The 20,763-nt window shown below is 41.1% G+C and overlaps 1 protein-coding gene across 1 annotated transcript in view; it reads right to left on the minus strand.

Moving 5' to 3' along the window:
• LOC121877475 (signal peptide peptidase-like 2B) overlaps window positions 1–20,763 on the minus strand; it is a 170,722-nt gene that overhangs the window by 78,024 nt on the left and 71,935 nt on the right. The window contains exon 10 of the mRNA XM_042383240.1: window positions 25–139. Coding sequence (XP_042239174.1) covers window positions 25–139 — 115 coding nt within the window. The remainder of the gene's footprint in view (window positions 1–24; window positions 140–20,763) is intronic.

Below are 20,763 nucleotides of genomic sequence, written 5' to 3' on the forward strand. Positions count from 1 at the left end.
CCACACACAAAGAAGTCCACTCACCGATGTAATGAATGGGGTGATGAACACAAAAAAGATGTCATATATAACAAGGCCACAGAGAAGGATGGTGCAGATCTTGAGACTTGGCAAACGAATCATCCTCAGCATGTTAATGCTGAAAATTATTATTAACAATTAAGTTAACAACTCCACTAGGACAAAATTCATAGCAATAACAGACCCCAGTTTACAAGCCCTAAGTTTCAATTGCAGTATTACTTAAAAAGACCTCAAATTAAAACTATCTCCTAATACAGGTAAACTCTATTTGAGATGGGGTTAGGTTCCTGAAAACCAACCACATGTCGAAATATCTTAAATTAGGTTCATTATAACATGGGGTTTAATAGGATGGGTTCCTGGCCATCCGGACACCCATATGTATCACCTGAAAAAAAAAAAGAAACATCCTACAATACTACTAGAACTACAACACAGTTAAACAACACAGACCACCTCATTAATAACAAGTCTGGTCCTCATCACATGTCCCCTTCAAGGCTAAGGGGACTCTTAAGGTGGATTGGAGACACAAATCTAAGTCCCACACAGATTTTGGCGAGTCTAAATTGTGGGGACTGGAGGTGCAGCCTTTGTCCTGGCCTTAAATATGGTGAACAAAACACTTGCCAGACATTTCCAGACTTACACTGCTCACTTCAATCACAAAAACATAATAATGATGGGGACTCAATTCAATTTCAATTTCAATTGTTTATTCCTTGATAGAGGAAGCAGGATCCTAGTGCTGTCACTAGGTACCCCTGTACAATAACACCAGAAGCATCTGGCAAGTGTGACAAGTATATACAGTATAAATATTATAAAGCAGCTTACTAAAGCCTAAGGAAGGAAGGATAATCCTTTAACACATCATCAATATTATTTACATAATATCTGGCCAGTATAGGGAGTGGTGGTCCAGCAGGCGTCACAGAAGCGGTATGTGTGTGTGGGGACATCTTAAGAGGTAGTGGATAAGGGTGCTGCTGTCGGGTCTTTTGCATAATGCACAAGAGCGTTGCTCAGAGGATGCGGGGATACCAATCTCCCAAGCAAAGTCATACCCAGTGATGATACCGGCAGCAATCACGTCCCTTTTCCGCGATCCTTTCCCATAGACATACGAGAGGTCAGGAAGTTTACGGAGGACATCGTAACAGGAGGGCTGGCTGCTTCCCGAGTTTCTCTCTCTTTGCGGCGAATTTGGGTCATAAGCTGTAAAAGTGTTCAAGGAACAACGTAGTCAGGTGTGGCCTTGTTGCAGCCAGTCTTGGCAAGGCCATCTGCTGCCTCATTCCCCAAGATACCGACATGACTGGGTATCCATAAGAATGTCACAGAACGGCCTACATTCTGAAGTGTGGATGTTAACCCTCGTATTCGGAGGATGAGGTCCTTATTTTCCCCTGATCCAAATGCGATCCCGTCGAGAGCAGACCTGGAATCGCAGCAGACAAGCAAGGGGCAGAAACCATCTGCTTCTTCCTCAGCGAGAAGGGCAGCAAGGAGGGCTATTAGTTCAGCCTGAGTGGAGAATGCCCCGTCAGAAACTCTGAGAGAAAGTTTGATTGGCTCAGGGGCATCAGGACGGGAGATGTAGACACCAGCCCCAGCCCGAACTGTAGTGGAGTCAACAGAGCCATCAGTGTAGAGGACGACCCTACCTGGGGACCAGTGGGCGATCCTGGAGAGGTGGTATTTGCAGATATTAACAGGGTTCACGTCGGATTTCGGGAGCGGTCCACCGAGGGCAATCACTTCAGGTTGAAAATCCAGCCAGGGAGAAGGAGACGAACCAACAGCAATATCAGACAAGAGGTCATGTTCCTGAAGGGCTCGGATGAGTGACCCTCGCCACTGTCTTCTAGATGAAAGTCGGCCTCGGACAGCAGGAGTCAAGTTGGCTTGGACATAGTTGCCCCGAGGATCCGGTAGAATGGAAACGGTAGTTTTTAGGTAAAACTCCTGGACACGATCCTGTAAGGGGGAAAGACCAGGTTCGGTATATAGAGAAGTAGGAGCCCCAAGGATGATACAAGCAGCTTTCCTCTGGATAACTTCGAGATGGTTGACAGCAGACTGACTAATGTTGACGAGGGCAGGGGCGGCGTAGTCGACACAGGAACGGACAAAGGACTTGTACATGGTGAGAAGTACAGGGATGGTGGCACCAAGGGAACCCCTGCACATGGTAGAGAGGGGAGCGAGACATCGAAAGCATATGTCTCGAAGACAGCGGACTTCAGGGATCTGACAACGTGTGCGAGTTACATACACACCCAGGTATTTTGTCTCATTAACCCAGTCCAAGGGCGTTCCAGATAAAAGAAGGGGTGGAGGTACAACACGACCGTGCCACATGGCTTTTGTTTTCGCAGTTGAAAGAAGGAAACCAAGTGAATCACACTCTGGAGACCAGATCAAGGGCTTCCTGCATGCTGAAGTAGTCAGGGGCTTGGAGGAGGACATCGTCGGCATATCCTGAGTGGACAACTTCTGTCGGCCACGGGAGAGATGCAATGGAGTGCATGAGAATGTTAAACAAGGTGGGAATCAGGTCTCCATCTTGAGGGGTGCCGAGGTTCATTTCTTGAACGGGAGATATAGAGCTTTTAACGTGAACCCAGGCCTGACGTCCAGTGAGGTAAGAGGCGATCCACTGAAGAAGTCTCCCTTTAACCCCTAACAGCACAAGTTCAGCTAAAATGAGGGCAGGCTGAGCCGTATCAAAGGCTCCCTTGATATCAAGGAAGACGGAGATGCGGGCAGTCTGATTGCAATAAAAGGAAGCAATGGAGTGTGCTGTGCTGTGATGTTGAATGAAACCATTGAGGGAGTTGTGGAAGCCGCCTATGGTGTGAAGAAGGCGACGATGGAGCATCCTCTCCATCATCTTGCAAACACAGGAGGTAAGACTAATGGGTCGATATTTCCCAGGGTCTCCCGGCTTAGGGATGGGGATAATAGTGTCATTTTTCCAGTTAGACGGGAGAACCCCATGTTCATAAGACATATTGTAGAGAGCAAGCAAGGGGCCGTTAGGAAAATTAGTACAGTGGTCCCTCGGTTAACGAACGCCTCGGTCAACGAAATTTCGGTTAACAAAACCTTCCATAAGAATCTTCATTTCGGTTAACGAACAAAAATTTGGTTAACGAAATTCTTACGAAAATGTTTCAACACGCTTTGGCTTGCTCACCAGCTGGAAGATTAGTCCGCCAATACAGAAATTGGTTCTAGGGCTGACATTCGTTAAAATTGGAGTAAATATCAAGAAGGTTGTACTGTTCAATAATTTTTCCAAGTCTTATATTAAAATTTTTAGTAATTTTAACACTTATTTAACATAATTGCAGTACAGAGAACTAGTTTTTGGTGCACCCTTCAGCCACTCCACTCACCCACCAAGGCCTCAGTTTGTATCTCTGTTCAGTGGAGGAAACATCTTGCTTGTGGGTCTCTTGAACACAGAGTAATTTTATGTTTTTACAGTACAATTATTGGTCATTCTGAAATTTATTTAACATACTGACAATATATAGTGCAGTGCAGTGTTGATTTAAAGAAAATAATCTTGAATTACACCAAGTGAACTTAAAATTTTATGGGTGAATTGACGGCATCAAGCATGGGGTGATTTCTCCTCCACCCCCACTTCCTTCTCTTCTCCCTTCTCCTCCACCCCCACTTCTAATTCCCATCATCATCATCAACCAGGAGCCTTCTACATACACACCTCAAAGTAAGTGTACTTTACTGCATTTATTTTTACTTTGTATGTAATTTTCGGTGAGCTGGAACAAATTACCCAAAATCCCATTGAAACAATGGTTTCGGTTAACAAACGACCTTCTGGAACGAATTGTGTTCATTAACCGAGGGACCACTGTACAGTTAATATTAAACATTAAGAATTGCAGAAATAATTTATGTAATATTTATGTATAGTACAGTGGGGTATGCTATAACGAATCTAATTGGTTCTAGAACCTTGTTCGTTATAGCATTCGTTCGTTATAGGATTAATCCGTTCCAGGCCCCCAAATACAACCACTTAACACTGAAAAATATAATATAAAATTGTAAAAATTGTAAAAAAGTGCAGAAATATGCATCTAAACCCTTGAAATAAAGAATATCATTAATATTTGTAATAAAAAAACAATAAATTAGAAAAAAAAAAAAAATTAAATAATGTTCGTTGTAGGAGTTTCGTTCGTTATAGCATTCTCAATTTTATAGGTAAAACCGTTCGTTATAGTAATATTCATAGTAGGATCCGTTCGTTATAGCATACTCCACTGTATATGTAAATTGTAAAATTTTAAATAAAAGAGAAAAAAATAGTGTTTTACATCCGCGCTGTCTGTCTCCATCACACGATCAGTTGAAACACGTGTGTTGTTTTGAATCGTCCTCAGTGATTTTTGCTTACTATGTCTCCAATTTTGTGTTATTAACTGTGAATATGGAAAAGAAGAATATCTCCAAGAAGCGTTCTGGTGGTCGCATTCCCGGTGGTGATCATAAAAGAAAGGCTATAACACTTGAAGAGAAGCTTGATGTTATCAAGCGTTTTGAACGTAAGGAAAGAACACATGATATTGTGCGTGCAACGGGAATAAAGGAGTCTACTTTACGCACCATTAGAGACAATGCACGAAAGATTAAAGCAAGCTGTATTGCTGGAAAAAGCTTGAGTGCTAGCAAAAGTGTGAGATCACGGCCAAAGGAGCTTGAGGCGATGGAACAGCTTCTAAGTGATTAGATAGAAGATCAAACGAAAAAGCGATCTGGGACCAGCTTTCTCACCGTTAAAGAGAAAGCCTTATCAATATATGAGGACCTAAAGAAAAAGACTGAAAATCCTGCTGATGTGATTGCCTTTAGTGCTAGTAGCAGATGGTTTTCTGGTTTTAAGAACCACTACCTATGCATTTCACAATGTAAAGTTATATGGTGAAGCAGCCAATGCCGACGAAGAAAGTGCGCGGACATTTCCTCCCACTGTGAAGAAATTGATTCAGGAAGAAGGCTACACCTTAGACCAAATTTTTAATTTGGATGAAATGGGTTATACTGGAAGCGCATGCCAAAGAGAACTTACATTTCCAAGAATGAAGCACATGCTCCAGGCTTTAAGGCTGTGAAGGACCGTGTGACAGTGTTGTTGGGTGCAAATGCTAGTGGAGACTTAAAGCTTAAGCCTGTGCTGGTGTATCACTCTGTCAACCAGCAAGCTTTAAAGGGTTACATAAAGTCTACTCTAGGTGTTTACTTTAGGTCAAGCAAAAAAGGTTGGATGACAGAACAAAATTTTTTCTGACCTTATTGTGGATGTTTTTGAAAGTATTTTTAAAAGTTATTGCAAGAAGAAGAATATCGATTTTAAGATTCTCCTCATTTTAGATAATGCGCCAAGCCGCCCTCCCACCAATGATGAGCTTGCTGACAATATCAAAGTGCTCTTTCTACCTCCAAATACAGCATCTCTCCTTCAACCAATGGACCAAGGAGTAATAGCAGCCTTCAAAGCCTATTATTTGAGGCGTACATTTAAGAAACTTATTGCAGGTACTGAGGAAGGAGATGATAAGGCCAGTGTTCTTCAGTTTTGGAAAAGTTTCAACATCAAGCATGCAATTGACATCATTGTGGAGGCCTGGAGTGATGTAAGTAATGACTGCTTGAGTGGAGTTTGGCAGAAGCTTCTCCCAGATTTCATTCATGATTTTAAAGGCTTTGATGCATCAGAGGAGCTCCCAAAAATAAAAGAAAATTGTGTTTCTCTTGCAAAGCAAGTTGGCTTTGCTGAAGTGGAAAGTGCTGATGTTGAGGAACTGCTCGAGTCCCACTGTGAAAACCTCTCTACAGCTTATCTGCAACAACTTGTTGCTGCTGGGGAAATAGAAGATGCCAAAGATGATGAAGTCCAGGATGCAAAACCACGAGAGTTTCCCACTTCTCTTTTGTCTTCTATCCTGAGGGAAGTTGATAAGCAGTTGCAGCTCTTGGAAGACAATGACTACAATGCAGAACGGAGCAGGATCGCAGTTCGTGGTGTTAAATCTTTTTTGGCACCTTATGAACAGCTTCTTTGTGAAAGAAGAAAGACGGCAAAGCAGAAAACATTAGATGTATTTTTTAAGTCAACCCCCAAGAAGCAGACTGAAGACACTGAACCACAGCCATCCACTTCTGGAATTAAGACGTTTTTTTCGTCCCTCCCATGCAACCAAAACTGCACCTGATGATGATACTGATGATGATGATGACAACTTTCAACTCCTGTCTGCATGACTCCTCAACCTCAAAATCACCCTTCTCCCCCATCAAGATATATTCATACTTTTTCAAAGGTAAAGTGTTACATTTACTGTATGATTTCATTATTAGGTATGAATGTAACATTTATTTAGACTGTGCTATCGTTTGTGTTAGGCTAACTACTAAATTTTTTTTTATTTCGAGTAATCTGCACCTCACCCTATTTTCTCCATAAGCCCTGTTATTTCTTTTGTGCGAATTTCTAGAACGCGAGGTTTTACAAGAACACAGCTATCACGTTGTAGCAGAACTGACTGTATAACCTTTTTTTCTATATTTTTAATTTTGTTTTACTCTCATTTTTTCGCCCCCCAGGCCCCATTGTGGGTCGATTACCTGTGCCCGGGTGGGCTATTCCTCGTAAAAAATAAATACCGGGTAAATAAATTAATTAATTAATTTAAAGAAAAATATAAAAAAATAATTAAATAAAAAATAAATAATATTTTACCCAGTAAGAATGACAGAGGCAGACAACCTTTTGAGGGGTGTGTGGTCAGTTTCTACCAGTCTCTATGAACAGAACTAAACAAAGAATTTATTTGAAATACTCAGTAACATTCCATACCGTAATATCCTGACCAGTTTTCCCTGTGAAAAATCCGTAATTTTGAGCAGCATATTACTGTACTAATCTTGTACAGTAAAAGTCCAAAAATCCGGATGCCAGAAATCCGGACCACCCGAGAATCCGGACTTTTCAAAAATTATTATTTTTTTTTTTAGCGGGCATTTGTGTGCATGTGCGCATGCGTGAGCACCACAGCTGCACAGCGACAACAAGCGACCACGTGGTCGCCACTTTAAAATGGGCAATCAAACTGTGACAACATACCGTATATACTCGTCTATAACCCCCCCTCGTTATCAGTCGACCCTGATTTTTTGACCAAGAAATCGTTAATTTATGATATTCCTCGTTTATAGTTCCACCCACGTTTTTTAGGGTAATGGAACAACAAAACCACTAAAAACGCTCTACGTCCTATAAACTGAGGCTCGCCATGCATGAAACACAAGTGCTGAAGGCAAATTGTTTACCATTTATTATTACGACACTTTACACTGAAACCCGGGTAGTTTCAGCAAAAATATTGTATATTTCCATTCAAGTATTTATTCAAGTCAATTAGGAGGGAATATTATTGAAATACAACAGTTTTTAAACTAAACCATTCGAAAAGCGATTACGGTAACATCTTTTGAACGAAAGAAAGCGAAAGTCATTGTTTTCGTCATGATTTTATCCCACTTTCCACTGTAATACGTACAGTGGGGTATGCTATAACGAACGGATCCTACTACGAATATTCCTATAACGAACGGTTTTACCTATAAAATTGAGAATGCTATAACGAACGCAACTCCTATAACGAACGCGGATGAATACGGGACTATTTCGCCTGGCGCATGAATATTGTTGTACCGCGACCCACAACAAGAGCGTCAGGCGCCATCTTTGTCTCATTGTGTAGCCAGTGCACCACTGTTATTGTTGAAATTTCGTCTTTTGATGTGGAAATTCGCGTTATTTGTATAACTATTTTGTTATACAAGTATACAATTGTAACACTGAGTCGTCCAAAGCGAGTGAGAAAGCTAATAACCCTTGAAACTAAGAAAGAAATTATAAAGAAACGTGAGAATGGAAGAAGCATTGCGAAACTTAGTGATGAATATGGGATGGCTAAATCGACTATATGTACGATTTTGAAGAATAAAGAGGGGTTAAAAACTGTGCAAGTGGCTAAGGGAATCTCTAGACTTAGCAAAGCAAAGTGTAATGTGATTGAAGAGATGGAAAATTTACTCTTAGTGTGGATAAAGGAGAAAGAAATGGCAGGTGGTAACATTAGTGAAGCTATAATTTGTGAGAAGGCCAGACAATTGTTTGAGGACCTTAAAGCCAAGACTCCCAGTGGAAGTGATAGTGATGTGCCAGTGTTTAGGGGTACCTGCATGCTGAATAACACTAAGGTAAGATAAAGTACCATATTTTTTACATTTTCCACAGAATTTTTTCAGTGTTAAGTGGTTGTATTTGGGGGCCTGGAACGGATTAATCCTATAACGAACGAATGCTATAACGAACGAGGTTCTGGAACCAATTACGTTCGTAATAGCATACCCCACTGTATGTAATTTCAGGAAAAATGTTACATTTCCGTGAATGTATTATATCAAGCACAGTATGAATAGAATATCATTGTAATATATCAGAATTTTAATGGAAAACTATTAAAAAAACGAGTAACATCTCAAGAACATCGGAAGCTTAGGTAAAGTCTTTTGTTTTCTTCATGAATTTTATCCTATTTTACATTGAAATACGTCACGTTTCCACAAAACTACTATTTATCTCCGAGAATATATTCATTCAGGCGCAGTTTAGGTAAAATAGACGAGTGATGTAATAGTTTTTTAACTGAAAACGATTCGAAAAACACGTACCCTCTAGCCCTGTTCAAAGAGAGGACTGGGAGAAGCTGTTTGGTGCTGCAGATGATGACAAGGAAAATGATTTTGATGGATTTTAATGAAAATATTCAGAAATATGGTATCGTAGTATTTATTCAAGTCAATTAGGATAGAATATTATTGTAATACAACAGTTTTTGAACTGAAAACCATTCGAAAAGCGATTACGGTAACATCTTTTGAACGAAAGAGAGCGAAAGTCATTGTTTACATCACGATTTTATCCCACTTTCCACTGTAATACGTACGTTCAGCAAAAATATTACATTTCCGTGAATGCATTATATCAAGCACAGTATGAATAGAATACCATTGTAATATAACAATATTTTGAGTCCTAATCTTTCCATTTACAGAGTACTGTACAAGCCCATAATAATGGCTCCTAAAGTAGATAAACTTCGTTGTGTGAAGAGAAAGAAGAACACATTGAAATTGAGTGACAAACTTGAAATAATTAAGAAACTAGAACGTGGTGTGAGCAATACTGTTCAAATGGAAACATACGACATTGGAAAGTCTACAATTTATGATATATAAAAGGCAAAGAATAAAATTTAGAATTCACAGCTTTTTCATTGAAACTGCTCGTTTTGATAAATGAAGCATGCTGTATTTGTAAATGAATAAACTATCAAAATGTACCTGTTCATTTCTTCTTTATTCTTCATTAAATTTGAATTTTAAAAGTACTGCCTGAGAATCCGGAAAATCCGAAAATCCGGACCGACCCAATCCCCAAGCATTCCGGATTTTTGGACTTCTACTGTACATAATCAAATGTGCTATGCTAAAAGACTAAAATTTTTCTTATTCAAACTATGAGATGTTTATACTCAAATTAATCTCTATCTTACAAGGATTCCAGCAATGCAAGTTATATTCTCTTAGGTCAAGTCTGTGACATTTTATGAGAGAAAAACTTTAAGCCTAAAATTGCTTTCATCCCATTAGTCGTTATCACTCACTGCCATCTACCTCCCCTGCTGCCTGGAGGAGGGAGAGGTAGGGTGCTTACCCTAGTCAGGATTATAAAAGACAGGGAGTCTAAGTTTTTCTCTTATAAAATGTCAATGACTTAGCAGAATATAACTTGCATTGTTGGAATTCTTGCAAGATGGCAATTAATTTGAGTTTAAACATTCCATAGTTTGCACTAGACAAAAAATCTAAGTCTTTTAGCATAGCACATTTGATTACAAAAGTGTACAGTAATATGCTGCTCAAAATTATGGATTTTCACAGGGAAAACTGGTCAGGATATTATGGTATGGAATGTAATAATTTGTGCATTGTAGTTGCAGTTGCAAAGCTTCGTGACATCACTAATGCATAATGTGTCCCATACGCCCTAATTTATTCATTGATCAGTTGTCCAAGTGCAGAATTATAAATTCAAATATTCTAAGACAATAGGTTAGTAGTGCTGTTAAGGTGTGTGTGCTGTGTAAGTGTCTTGGCATGTCACCTTACTCTTCCCACCCACACATCAACCATGTGAGGATGCAGCTAAAACATGGTGCAATCTTTCATAATGCCGGGAACCTTTGTCCCCAAACCCTGAGCAGAAAGGTTTGGAGTAATTTTTTCGCCATTTTCTCAAATTTTCCGGCAATTGCTTTATACAGTTGTACCTCTCTAGTCCGGCATTCTGTGGTCCGGAAACTTACGTGGTCCGGAACGATTTTAGTTTGTCCAATAGGTAGATAGGCAGCTTTTTTTTTTTTTTTTACTTATCTGAATGATTATTATTACAGGAGTATTAAATTTTTGCCCCTCAGGCCCCAATGTGGGTCAGTGACCTATGCCCGGGTGGGCTAATCCCCGTAAAAAAACAACAACAAAGCCACGGGAAATTAAGGTTTGTTTACATCCGGCAGTTCGGCTGCTCTCTCTCTCTGCTTGTCTATACAGAGTACAACATTTAACCCTTCAATATATATGAGCAGTAAATAAGTGTTGCTTTCATATTCTTATGTAGAGTAATGACGATATGTTTTCACGTGTGCGCACTTACATACGCGATCTCTCTTTTTTCTTTACCATTATCGTTAGCTACTTCTAGTGTTCCATTTATAAACATTAAATAAAATTACTTAAAACAACCATATTAATTTTACTACAGCTACAACCAAAGTCTTATTTTCCTCAGTTTTATATGTAGAACCAGTCAGTCACCGGTTTTGTAATCAACGAAAACAATGCTGTGTCATTTCCTAGTGTGTTTTAATATTCTACGTATTATTAATGAATTGTATTGCTCATTTCGCACACATAAACATTAATTCAATAAAAAAGACATTCAGAAATAAACAATAATGAATCTTTTGTACAAAAGAGAAATGACGTTGTTTACACGATTAGGCACGTTGGCGGGCCGTTCAAACCCGTCGAAATTCAAGTTTCCGCCGTCAAAATTTTTATTTTTTTTTCTGTTCCAATAAAATACGTTGAATTAAAAACTCGCGAAATTTGAGAAGCTACTATACGACATTTAACCGTTCAATATGTCTTAAAAGAGACCATAATGCAGAGAAAGTGGTACTAGTGCTTCCAAGCATAAGCACAAGTCACTATCTATCCAGGAAAAGGGTGAATTTCCATGGTCCAGTACCGGTCAGGTCCCGAGGTTGCCGGACTAGAGAGGTACAACCTGTACAGTGAGTTCTGCTATAACGCGTGTTTTGACAACGCGAATTTGCTCGAACGCGATTTATGAATTGAGGAACGATATTTGTAAAACGCGAACTCGTTTGCTCTAACGCGATTCCACTCGAACGGTTATTGTGGCTTCAGTTCACGTTGGACATCACATGTTCAATTGAGTTATGTGTTTTGTTTGTGAACAATTGCAGAAATAATGTATGTAATATTTATGTATACAGTATACCTGTACAGTATATGTAAAATGTAAAATTTTACATAAAAGAGAAAATCAAATTACATAGCGTTTTACACCCGCGCTCTCTTTACATCACACACAGTGTTTACAGTTCACGTTCGACATCACATATTCAATTGGTTTATGTGTTTTGTTTGTGAAGAATTGCAGAAATAATTTATGTAATATTTATGTATACAGTAAACCACTCACAAGGTCCTACAGTACCACTAATTATTTTATACTGAAACTTACGTTTGGGAAGCTGGATTAAAATGAAGATTACCGGTATATTAAAATAATAAAAATGTATTATAAACCAGTCTAACATACCGTAATAAACACAGCTGCTATTATCATCCCTCCCCACCCCCATTTGCCAGTGACAAGAAAGGGAAAGTGACCTTGACTGTGACCGCCTGTGGCTATTTTTAGCCGTCCTTGTGTTCGGAGGTGGTCAGTAATGCATATCTGTATATTTACTGATCATAATACTTATTTCTTATAAATAATTCATTTAAAATTTATTTTTTTGCAAAGAATATTCAGTAAATGACTGCATTAATTCTTGAAACTACCTACAGTGGTAAATTTAGGATATAAATAATGAACAGAAGTCACGTCATGGATTCGGAGTTTGGTCCTTAATGATCACCATAAATGTATTACAGTATATTATATATAAATAAATAAACAAATAAATTCAAATTCCCTTATCATCCTGTGTCATATACAGAAATACTTGAGTCCCTGAGCGAGTACACAAAAAGAAAACGGAGGACTAGGACATCCTGGAGTGGATAGAGAACGGACATCTCTACTGGGGGACTCAAACGTTTCTCATGTTTTGTGGGCGCTGTAGCATAATATGAATATGTAAATTACAATTTACTTATACAGGTATATATATGTAAATTGTAAAAATTTAAATAAAAGAAAAACTAAATACGTAGCGCTTAAAGTGTACTGTACAGTGTGCTGTGGCTTGGCGCGGGGTTATGCAGTGTTTACAGTTCACGTTCGACATCACATATTCAATTGATTTATGTGTTTTGTTTGTGAAGAATTGCAGAAATAATTTATGTAATATTTATGTATACAGTATACCTGTACAGTATATGTAAAATGTAAAATTTTAAATAAGAGAAAAACAAAATACATAGCGTTTTAGACCCGCGCGCTCTGTTTACTCCACACTTTGTTTGAAACACGTGTGAAGTTTTTAAGTGTCCTCAGTGAATTCTGATTACTGTTTCTCCAATTTTGTGACTATGGAAAAGAAGAATATCTCTGGGAAGCACTCTGGTGATCGCATTTCCGGTGGTGATTGTAAAAGAAAGGCTATAACACTTGAAGAAAAGCTTGATGTTTCATGACTCCTCAGCCTCAACATCAACCTTCTCCCCCATCAAGTTATATTCATATTTTTTCAAGGTAAAGTGTAACATTTACTGTATGATTTCATTATTAGATATGAATGTAACATTTATTTAGACTGTGCTATCCTTTGTGTTAGGCTAACTACGAAATTTTTTTTCGATTTGGAGTAATCTGCACCTAACCCTATTTTCTCCATAAGCCCTGTTATTTCTATAACACGAATTTCTATAACACGATGTTTTACAAGAACACAACTATCGCGTTATAGCAGAACTACCTGTATCATCGTTTATCGTTTTTATACATTTAGTACATTCGCCGTCCTAAACAAATTTATTAAAAATGTGACGGTCTACCCTCAAGTCCGTGCTCTATTACAGTACAGTAATACCCCGCTTTACGCGGTTTCACTTTCCGCGATTTCGCATTTATGCGGTACCTCGCCAGAACCGGACTTTCACTTTACGCGGTGCGTCTACTCATATACGCGGGAAGCGGCGCGGGCAGGATGCGCACAAGGTCGCCCAGTCATCAAAACATTACCGAGTTCTTCACCCACCACAGCCGGCCCAAGTCAGTGATAGTGAGGATATGGACTTATATGGACTTTGAGGGGTTTGACAAAGAGGCCCTGCAAGCCTATGTAGTGGATAGTGATACAATTGATACAAGTGATACAGGTGAGGGCCAATAATCTGCCCTCTGCCTCAGAACCAACCCACCATCCCTGTGTGCCCAGCCATCTTTTCTACTAATGTAAGGGTTAAAAAAACTAATATTATTGATATTTATCTTAATTATTAATTGTGTGTGCATACCATCATAAAATTAAAATGCAATTTTTACTACAACGTAGGTATTGTGTCTGAAAAAGTGGAGTTTGGGGGTCGGGCCAGTCTCTATTGGAATTAATCCCTTATGTTCTGGTGTTCACTTTACGCGGTTTTCACTTTCCTCGGTACCCTGTGGGTTCAACTGACCGCGTAAATCGGGGTACTACTGTACTTTATTAATAGAGCACGGACTTGAGGGTAGACTCACATTTTTAATAAATTGTTTCTGATTATTTGTGAGAGGATTTTCCAATTATTATTTATTTGAACATGTTTTGTGTGTGTCTACACACACACACACACACACACATATTTACAATACAGGTAATGGAAATTACTGTCCCTAGAACGCATGGCTCCCTGTCTGAGACGCGAAAATGCCGGCAACTTTAAAACCACCAGCAGACATTCTTGGGTACATCCAGGGTGTCATCCGCGAATAACCGAGAACCGCGAAGTAAACTTCCACAAACATGGGGGGGGCATACTGTACTGTATATGGAAAAAATGGTTTCATATCATGGAAATATTTTCAGGAACGGAAACCTACTGTAACCCGTGAGATGCCTGTATACTGTACCCTGTGTTGTCGTTAATGGGGATACTGTACAGTGCTCAAATTATATTTGTTATTGGTCTAACGAAAGATAATAGGTACAAGATGACACTTGATCTTTTAACATGCTGGAGGTGGGGGGGTGGACTGGCCATTGCCATGATCGCAAAGGTTTTTTATTTTTTTTTATTTACAGTACAGTAATACCCCGCTTTACGCGGGTTTTTTTTACGTGTTTCCACGTTTACGCGGTACCCTGCAAGACTCGGAATGCTCACTTTACGCCGTGCGTGTACTCTTTTACGCGGAGAGCGGCTGACGGTCATCTCACGCCGCGACACTTTTGGATTCAAACCTCCCGCCATCTCTCCCACCATCCCGCCATGTTGTGTAAGCGGCGCGAGTAGGTTGCACAGTGTATGTCTTTGTTGTGTTATCGGTGACGTCATATGACGTATCATACTGTGATTAGGCCAAGCATCCTTACCTCCCTCCCCCGCTAGCTGTGATTGGTTTAATGTAATATGACGTGCCCCACCGCGGGAGCGTTGAAGTCCGTTGACCTACCCGCGTCAGTTACACCCCTCCCGGCTACACCGTGTATATCGGTATCTATTGTTCCATAAGAATGGCTGCCACAGGACCACCACCACAAAGAAACCTTGCATTACCTGGACCCAGCCGCCCTAAGCTACGAAATTAAATACAAGATCATCCTCCAAGAATTGGAGAAAGGCACAAGACAGGTTGATCTCGCACGCCAGCATGGTGTTAATGAATCTACGATCCGGACGATCAAGAAGGATGCAGCCACGACAAAAGAGAACATGAACATCACAAAGTCTATAGGTGCTTCTATGATCAAGTATTGCCAAAACCAGGTGCTTCTCAAGTCGGAGAAATTACTTGTGAGCTACTTGATTCGTCAGGCAAGACGAAACATGGCGGTGGACACGGGCTCAGTTAAGGAGTACGGACGTGAACTGTACGCAGCAGTGTCACGTAAGATAGGAATTGCAGAGCCCAAACCCTTCAATGCTTCCTCTGGGTGGCTGCAAGGGTTTAAAAAGAGGAACAAGATCACCAACATTAACATTGGTGGTGAAGGAGCGAGTGCTGACCGTGTTGCGGCTAGTGACTTTCCTCCGATTTTACGTGAGATTATGGAGGAAGGACAGTACACCGACGACCAGGTGTTCAACATGGACGAATCTCATCTTTTTGGGAAAAAGCTACCTTCCAAGACCTTCGTTGTCAAGACTGCCAGTAAGTGTCGGGGCCACAAGTTGCAGAAGGAGCGCATCACCAATGCCTTCGGTACCTGTAAGCTTAAGTTATTGGTGATCCACACAGCACGCAAGCACCACGCCTACAAGAACATGGACATGACCAAGCTAAATGTCCACTGGCTGACCGCACGTAAGGCGTGGATGTTCTCTACTCTGTCCCTCTCCTGGTTTGATGACTGTTTCCGACGTGAAGAAATTCTGTGAGCAACTGAATGTTCCATTCAAGATTTTGTTGCTGCTTGACAACGCACCAGGACACTCGCCCCTACTGTTAGATTGTCACCCCAACGTAAAAGTGGTCTTCCTTCCTCCCAACACTACGTCATTAATCCAGCCCATGAACGAAGAATTAATCTGCAATGTGAAAGCTGCTTTCTCTGCAAAGAAGTTTAAGCTCCTGAACGACTATACCAACACCAAGCATGAGTTGCGTAACCTGGGTGACACCGATAGCAAGAGCGAAGAGGACGAGGAACAACAGTTGGCAGAGCAAGAAGTACTTGTGAAACACTTTTGGAGAAAATTCAAAGTCAAGAAAGCTGTGGACTTCTTGGTGGAGGCATGGGATCAGCTGTCTGTAGCAACGGTTCGTCACGCATGGAGACATGTGTTGCAAGGTATTCTAGGTGAGAGGCAGTCAATCTGTGACTGGTGAGGTTCAGACAGTTGAAGTAGCAGTGGACCTTGCCAGAGAAGCTGCGCAGAGTGTTACAGCTAAACGCTTCTCCGAGACCACCAACGACGATATTATGGAGGTGATAAGGGATCCTGATGTGACTGCCGACGAGATGTTAGATGACGATGACGTCAGTGAAGAGGCAGGTGGTGTGTCATCCCAAGAAGAATGCAAGTTATCGCATGGTAATGTAAGGGGTGCCATCGAGTGTGTAGAGAAACTGAAGCTCCTCCTTTCCGACGACCCTGACGATAACCAGTATGAAGTCTTCACTACCCAGCTGTTGCAGATTATGGACCCCTACATCAAGGTGTATCAAGACAAAATCAACACTAGCCGTCAACAAAGCATTAGCGAGTTCTTTGCCAGCAACCCACCACAGCCAGCCCAAGCCAGTGATAGAGACAGAGACAGTGATGTTGACTTTGAGGGATTTGTCAGGGAGGCACTGATAAGTGTGGATGACAGTGATGATGACTCACCTGAGGGCCAGTAGCCTGCCCTCTGCCTCGGAACCAGCCTCCATTCCCGTACGCCGACCCATCTCTTCTACTAACGTAAGTGTTAAACCTAACCTTGATTTTTTCTAACCTAACCTACAGTATATTATTCTCTTATTGATTGTTCTCTTCTATATTATGTACGTGTGCATACCATCATAAAGTTAAGATTTTATTTTTACTAAAAAGTACGTATTGTGTCGGGAAAAAGTGGAGTTTGGGGGTCAGCCCAGTCTCTATTTCAATTAATCCCATATGTTCTGTTGTTCACTTCACGCGTTTCTCGCTTTGCGCGGGCCTCCGTGGGTTCAATTGACCGCGTAAAGCAAGGTTTCACTGTATTATTAAGAAGTATTCTGGTATGATCAATGATCAACCTATAATGGCATACTTTTCATCATAAATAACATAAAATATTAAATAACAGAAAAAATACACCAGGTGTGTGTGTGTGTGTGTAATAATAATAATAATAATAATAATAATAATAATAATAATAATAATAATAATAATAATAATAATAATAATAATAATAATAATAATAATAATAGTAATAATAATAATAATAATAATAATAATAATAATTATAACAATAATAATAATTAACAGTTTATTGAAAAAGTTCAGCAGCCCTATGGCTGAAAATATACATTGGACATAAAGACTTATTTCATACAAAGACACGGGGGTGGGTGGGTCATTTAACAAAAGTTTTCATTACTGAAAGGAGAAGGAACATAATTGAACATACAAATTATTATAGTTTGCAGTTGATGGCCCGGGCTGGTCTCTTGCAATACCGTGTGAGGTCACAGGCCACGTGGTGTAGTGACTCGTCCGTAGGGGTTGACATGAAGGACCTCATGTGGTCATGGAGACACCGGGTGATGTGGTGTTCACGTGGTGTAGTAGCTCGTCCGTAGGGGTTGACATGAAGGACCTCACGTGGTCATGGAGACACCGGGTGGTGTAGTGTTCACGTGGTGTAATAGCTCGTCCGTAGGTGTTGATATGAAGGACCTCACGTGGTCATGGAGATACCGGGTGGTGTGGTGTTCACGTGGTGTAATAGCTCGTCCGTAGGTGTTGATATGAAGGACCTCACGTGGTCATAGGGACACCGTGTGGTGTGGGGTGGTGTTACAGTACCTCACTCTGCTAGGTGGTGTTGTGTTATCTCGTAGTCAGGTGTAAAGCCGACCCACTGTTGTTCCCAGAGTGGAATGATTAGCATCTCCTTGTCAGAAGATGGTGGTCAGTTCCCATGGGTGCTTATCTCAGTGGTGGGTCACTGCTCTCACTGGTACTGTCTAGTGCTTAATTCAGTGGCTTCAACACTGTTCAACACTGTTCAACACCGATCCCACTTCTTTCCGAAACGAAATTGTCACTTTTGATTATGTTGATATCCCGGTGGTGAGGATGGGTTGGGGAGAGGGACTTGGGGAATGGCCGAACATAGCCAAGGGAGGCAGCTGCACAGCAGGAGCAGCGCCTGATAGGTCTTGACCCTCCGGTGGTCAACGATATAGTGTGTGTGTGTGTGTACACACATAGAGGGTGGTGTAATGCATCTAGTGTGGTAGCATTATGTTACTGTTAAGTTGCAAGCACCACTTGTTTCCTCTCGCTTTCAACTGCCATCGCTGGCTAGCCCTCGTGGCGAACAGGGAAACAACTTGCATAAGTCTTCCCCTGCCAGTACACAGCCTCTTCACCATCAAGACTCCTCCTGTGCCTCCTTGTGGCAACACACTGTACTTGGGTGCCTCATGGGCCCAGGCTAGACCAGCAGGGGATCTCGGAGTAGCAGTGGGCCCCAGAGGGACGGCGCATAGGCCCAATGGCATGTGGACACATCCTGGCGGCTACCAACCACCGCCCCGCTGCCTTGCGGATTAACCTTGGTAGGTAATAAGGCTTCGGGAGTAAACCATGAACGAAAAATCTGCGGTGGAGCCCCGATCAGGTAGACATGTTTACAGAGCTCCAACAAGACCCCGACGGCGGTATAGGCAGAGGAGGTAACCACCATGGAAATCCAATGACTACACCGGCGGATGAAGGCAATGCCTGATGAACAGGCTACTCAGTCAAAACCCAACAAACTGGGCTATAGGCAGTCCATTGCATCTCTCCCTCTCCCCAGTCGCTGCAACACTTGCACCACTGGATCAGGAAAAGGGAGTGCCAAGATATGTGGTTGCAGCCTGCGCTCCTGCCTCACCCCATAAATCAACTCACGCGCAGCCATCATCTAGTTCATGATGCCTCTCATCATCATCAAAACCCCTTACCCCAAAAGTTCCATGGCGACGGACGAGTGGCGATGGGGACAGGCAGAGATTTTTGCCGGGAGTCCCTGGTCACAACTCTGCACTTGGTCAGCACAAATAAGATGGTCGTTTATGCGCTGGGATCTAGGTAGCAGTGCAATCCGGTCCTGTCTGTGTGACTGAGCACCCCTTTCAAGGAGCCACTCTCCTCACCTCAAATGAGGAGGGGGCTAGAAAAGCTGCCCTAAACATAGCCTGCCTAAAGAACCAACCTGACTGGGCAACCGCACCCAGTAAGGTCATTGTTATGGGGTCGAAAACAATTATAATCTCAGATCAAAACAAAAACAAATTATACAACCTCATATGGTCACTGGATGAAATGTCAGGACCCTTCTGGATACTGGCACAAATGAGCATCCTGAAAGAAGAACTGCCCTTGTGGCAAAAGAGCTGGCTAGGTATAACATCCGACATAGTAGCCATTAATGAGTCCTGGCTCCCAGACGAGGGTCAACTCACAGAACAGGGGTCTAGCTATACCTTCTTCTGGAAGAGTAAGCCTGCTGTGGAGAGAAACAGCATTTATGGAGTTGGCTTTGCCATCCGCCAACGCATCTTACACAGGCTAACTGAAATGCCTGTTGTGAACAACGAGCGCCTTATGAAGCTCAGTCCCACCGAATCACTCACTTTCACACCTTTTTATCAGTGTACAGTGGTCCCTCAGTTAACGAGCAAAATTCGTTACAGAAGGTTGCTCGTTAACCGAAAAATTCATTAACCGAAACCATTGTTTCAATGGGTTTTTGGGTAATTGGTTCCAGCTCACCGAAAATTACATACAAACTAAAAATAAATGGAGTAAAGTACACTTACATTGAGGTGTGCATATAGAAGGCTCCTGGTTGATGATGATGGGAACTAGAATGGGGTGGAGGAGAAGGGAGAAGAGAAGGCATTGGGGTGGAAGAGACATCACCCCATTCCGCCATTTCACCCATAAAATTTTTGTTCACTAGGTGTAATTCAAGATTATTTTCTTTAAATCAACACTGCACTGCATTATATATTGTCACTATGTAAAATATATTTCAAAATGACCAATCCTTTGACTGGAAATAAAGAAAAAAAGTGTTTATGTTGAAGTCTCTCAAACAAGATGTTCCTTCCTCTGAAATGGTAAACAAACTGATGCCAAGCTTGGTGTGTTGAGTGGCTGTTTGGCGCGCAAAAAACTAGCTTCCTGTACTTCAATTATGTTCAATAATTGTTAAAATGACTATAAAATTTGATATAAAACTTTAAAAATTATTGAATAGTACAACCTTCTTGATATTTACTAAAATGGAAAGGAATTTAAGCCCTAAAACCAATTACTGTATTGGCAGACTAATACTACAGCTGGTGGGCAGCCAAATGCAGGCAAAAACATGTTGGCAAAAATTCGTAAGGAATTCGTTAACCGAGGGTTTGCTCGTTAACCAAAGTGAAGAATCTTATGGAAGGTAATTCGTTAACCGAAATTTCGTTAACCGAG

This window comes from Homarus americanus, unplaced genomic scaffold (genome assembly GCF_018991925.1).
Source record: "Homarus americanus isolate GMGI-L3 unplaced genomic scaffold, GMGI_Hamer_2.0 scaffold367, whole genome shotgun sequence".
In the NCBI taxonomy this organism is placed as follows: domain Eukaryota; kingdom Metazoa; phylum Arthropoda; class Malacostraca; order Decapoda; family Nephropidae; genus Homarus; species Homarus americanus.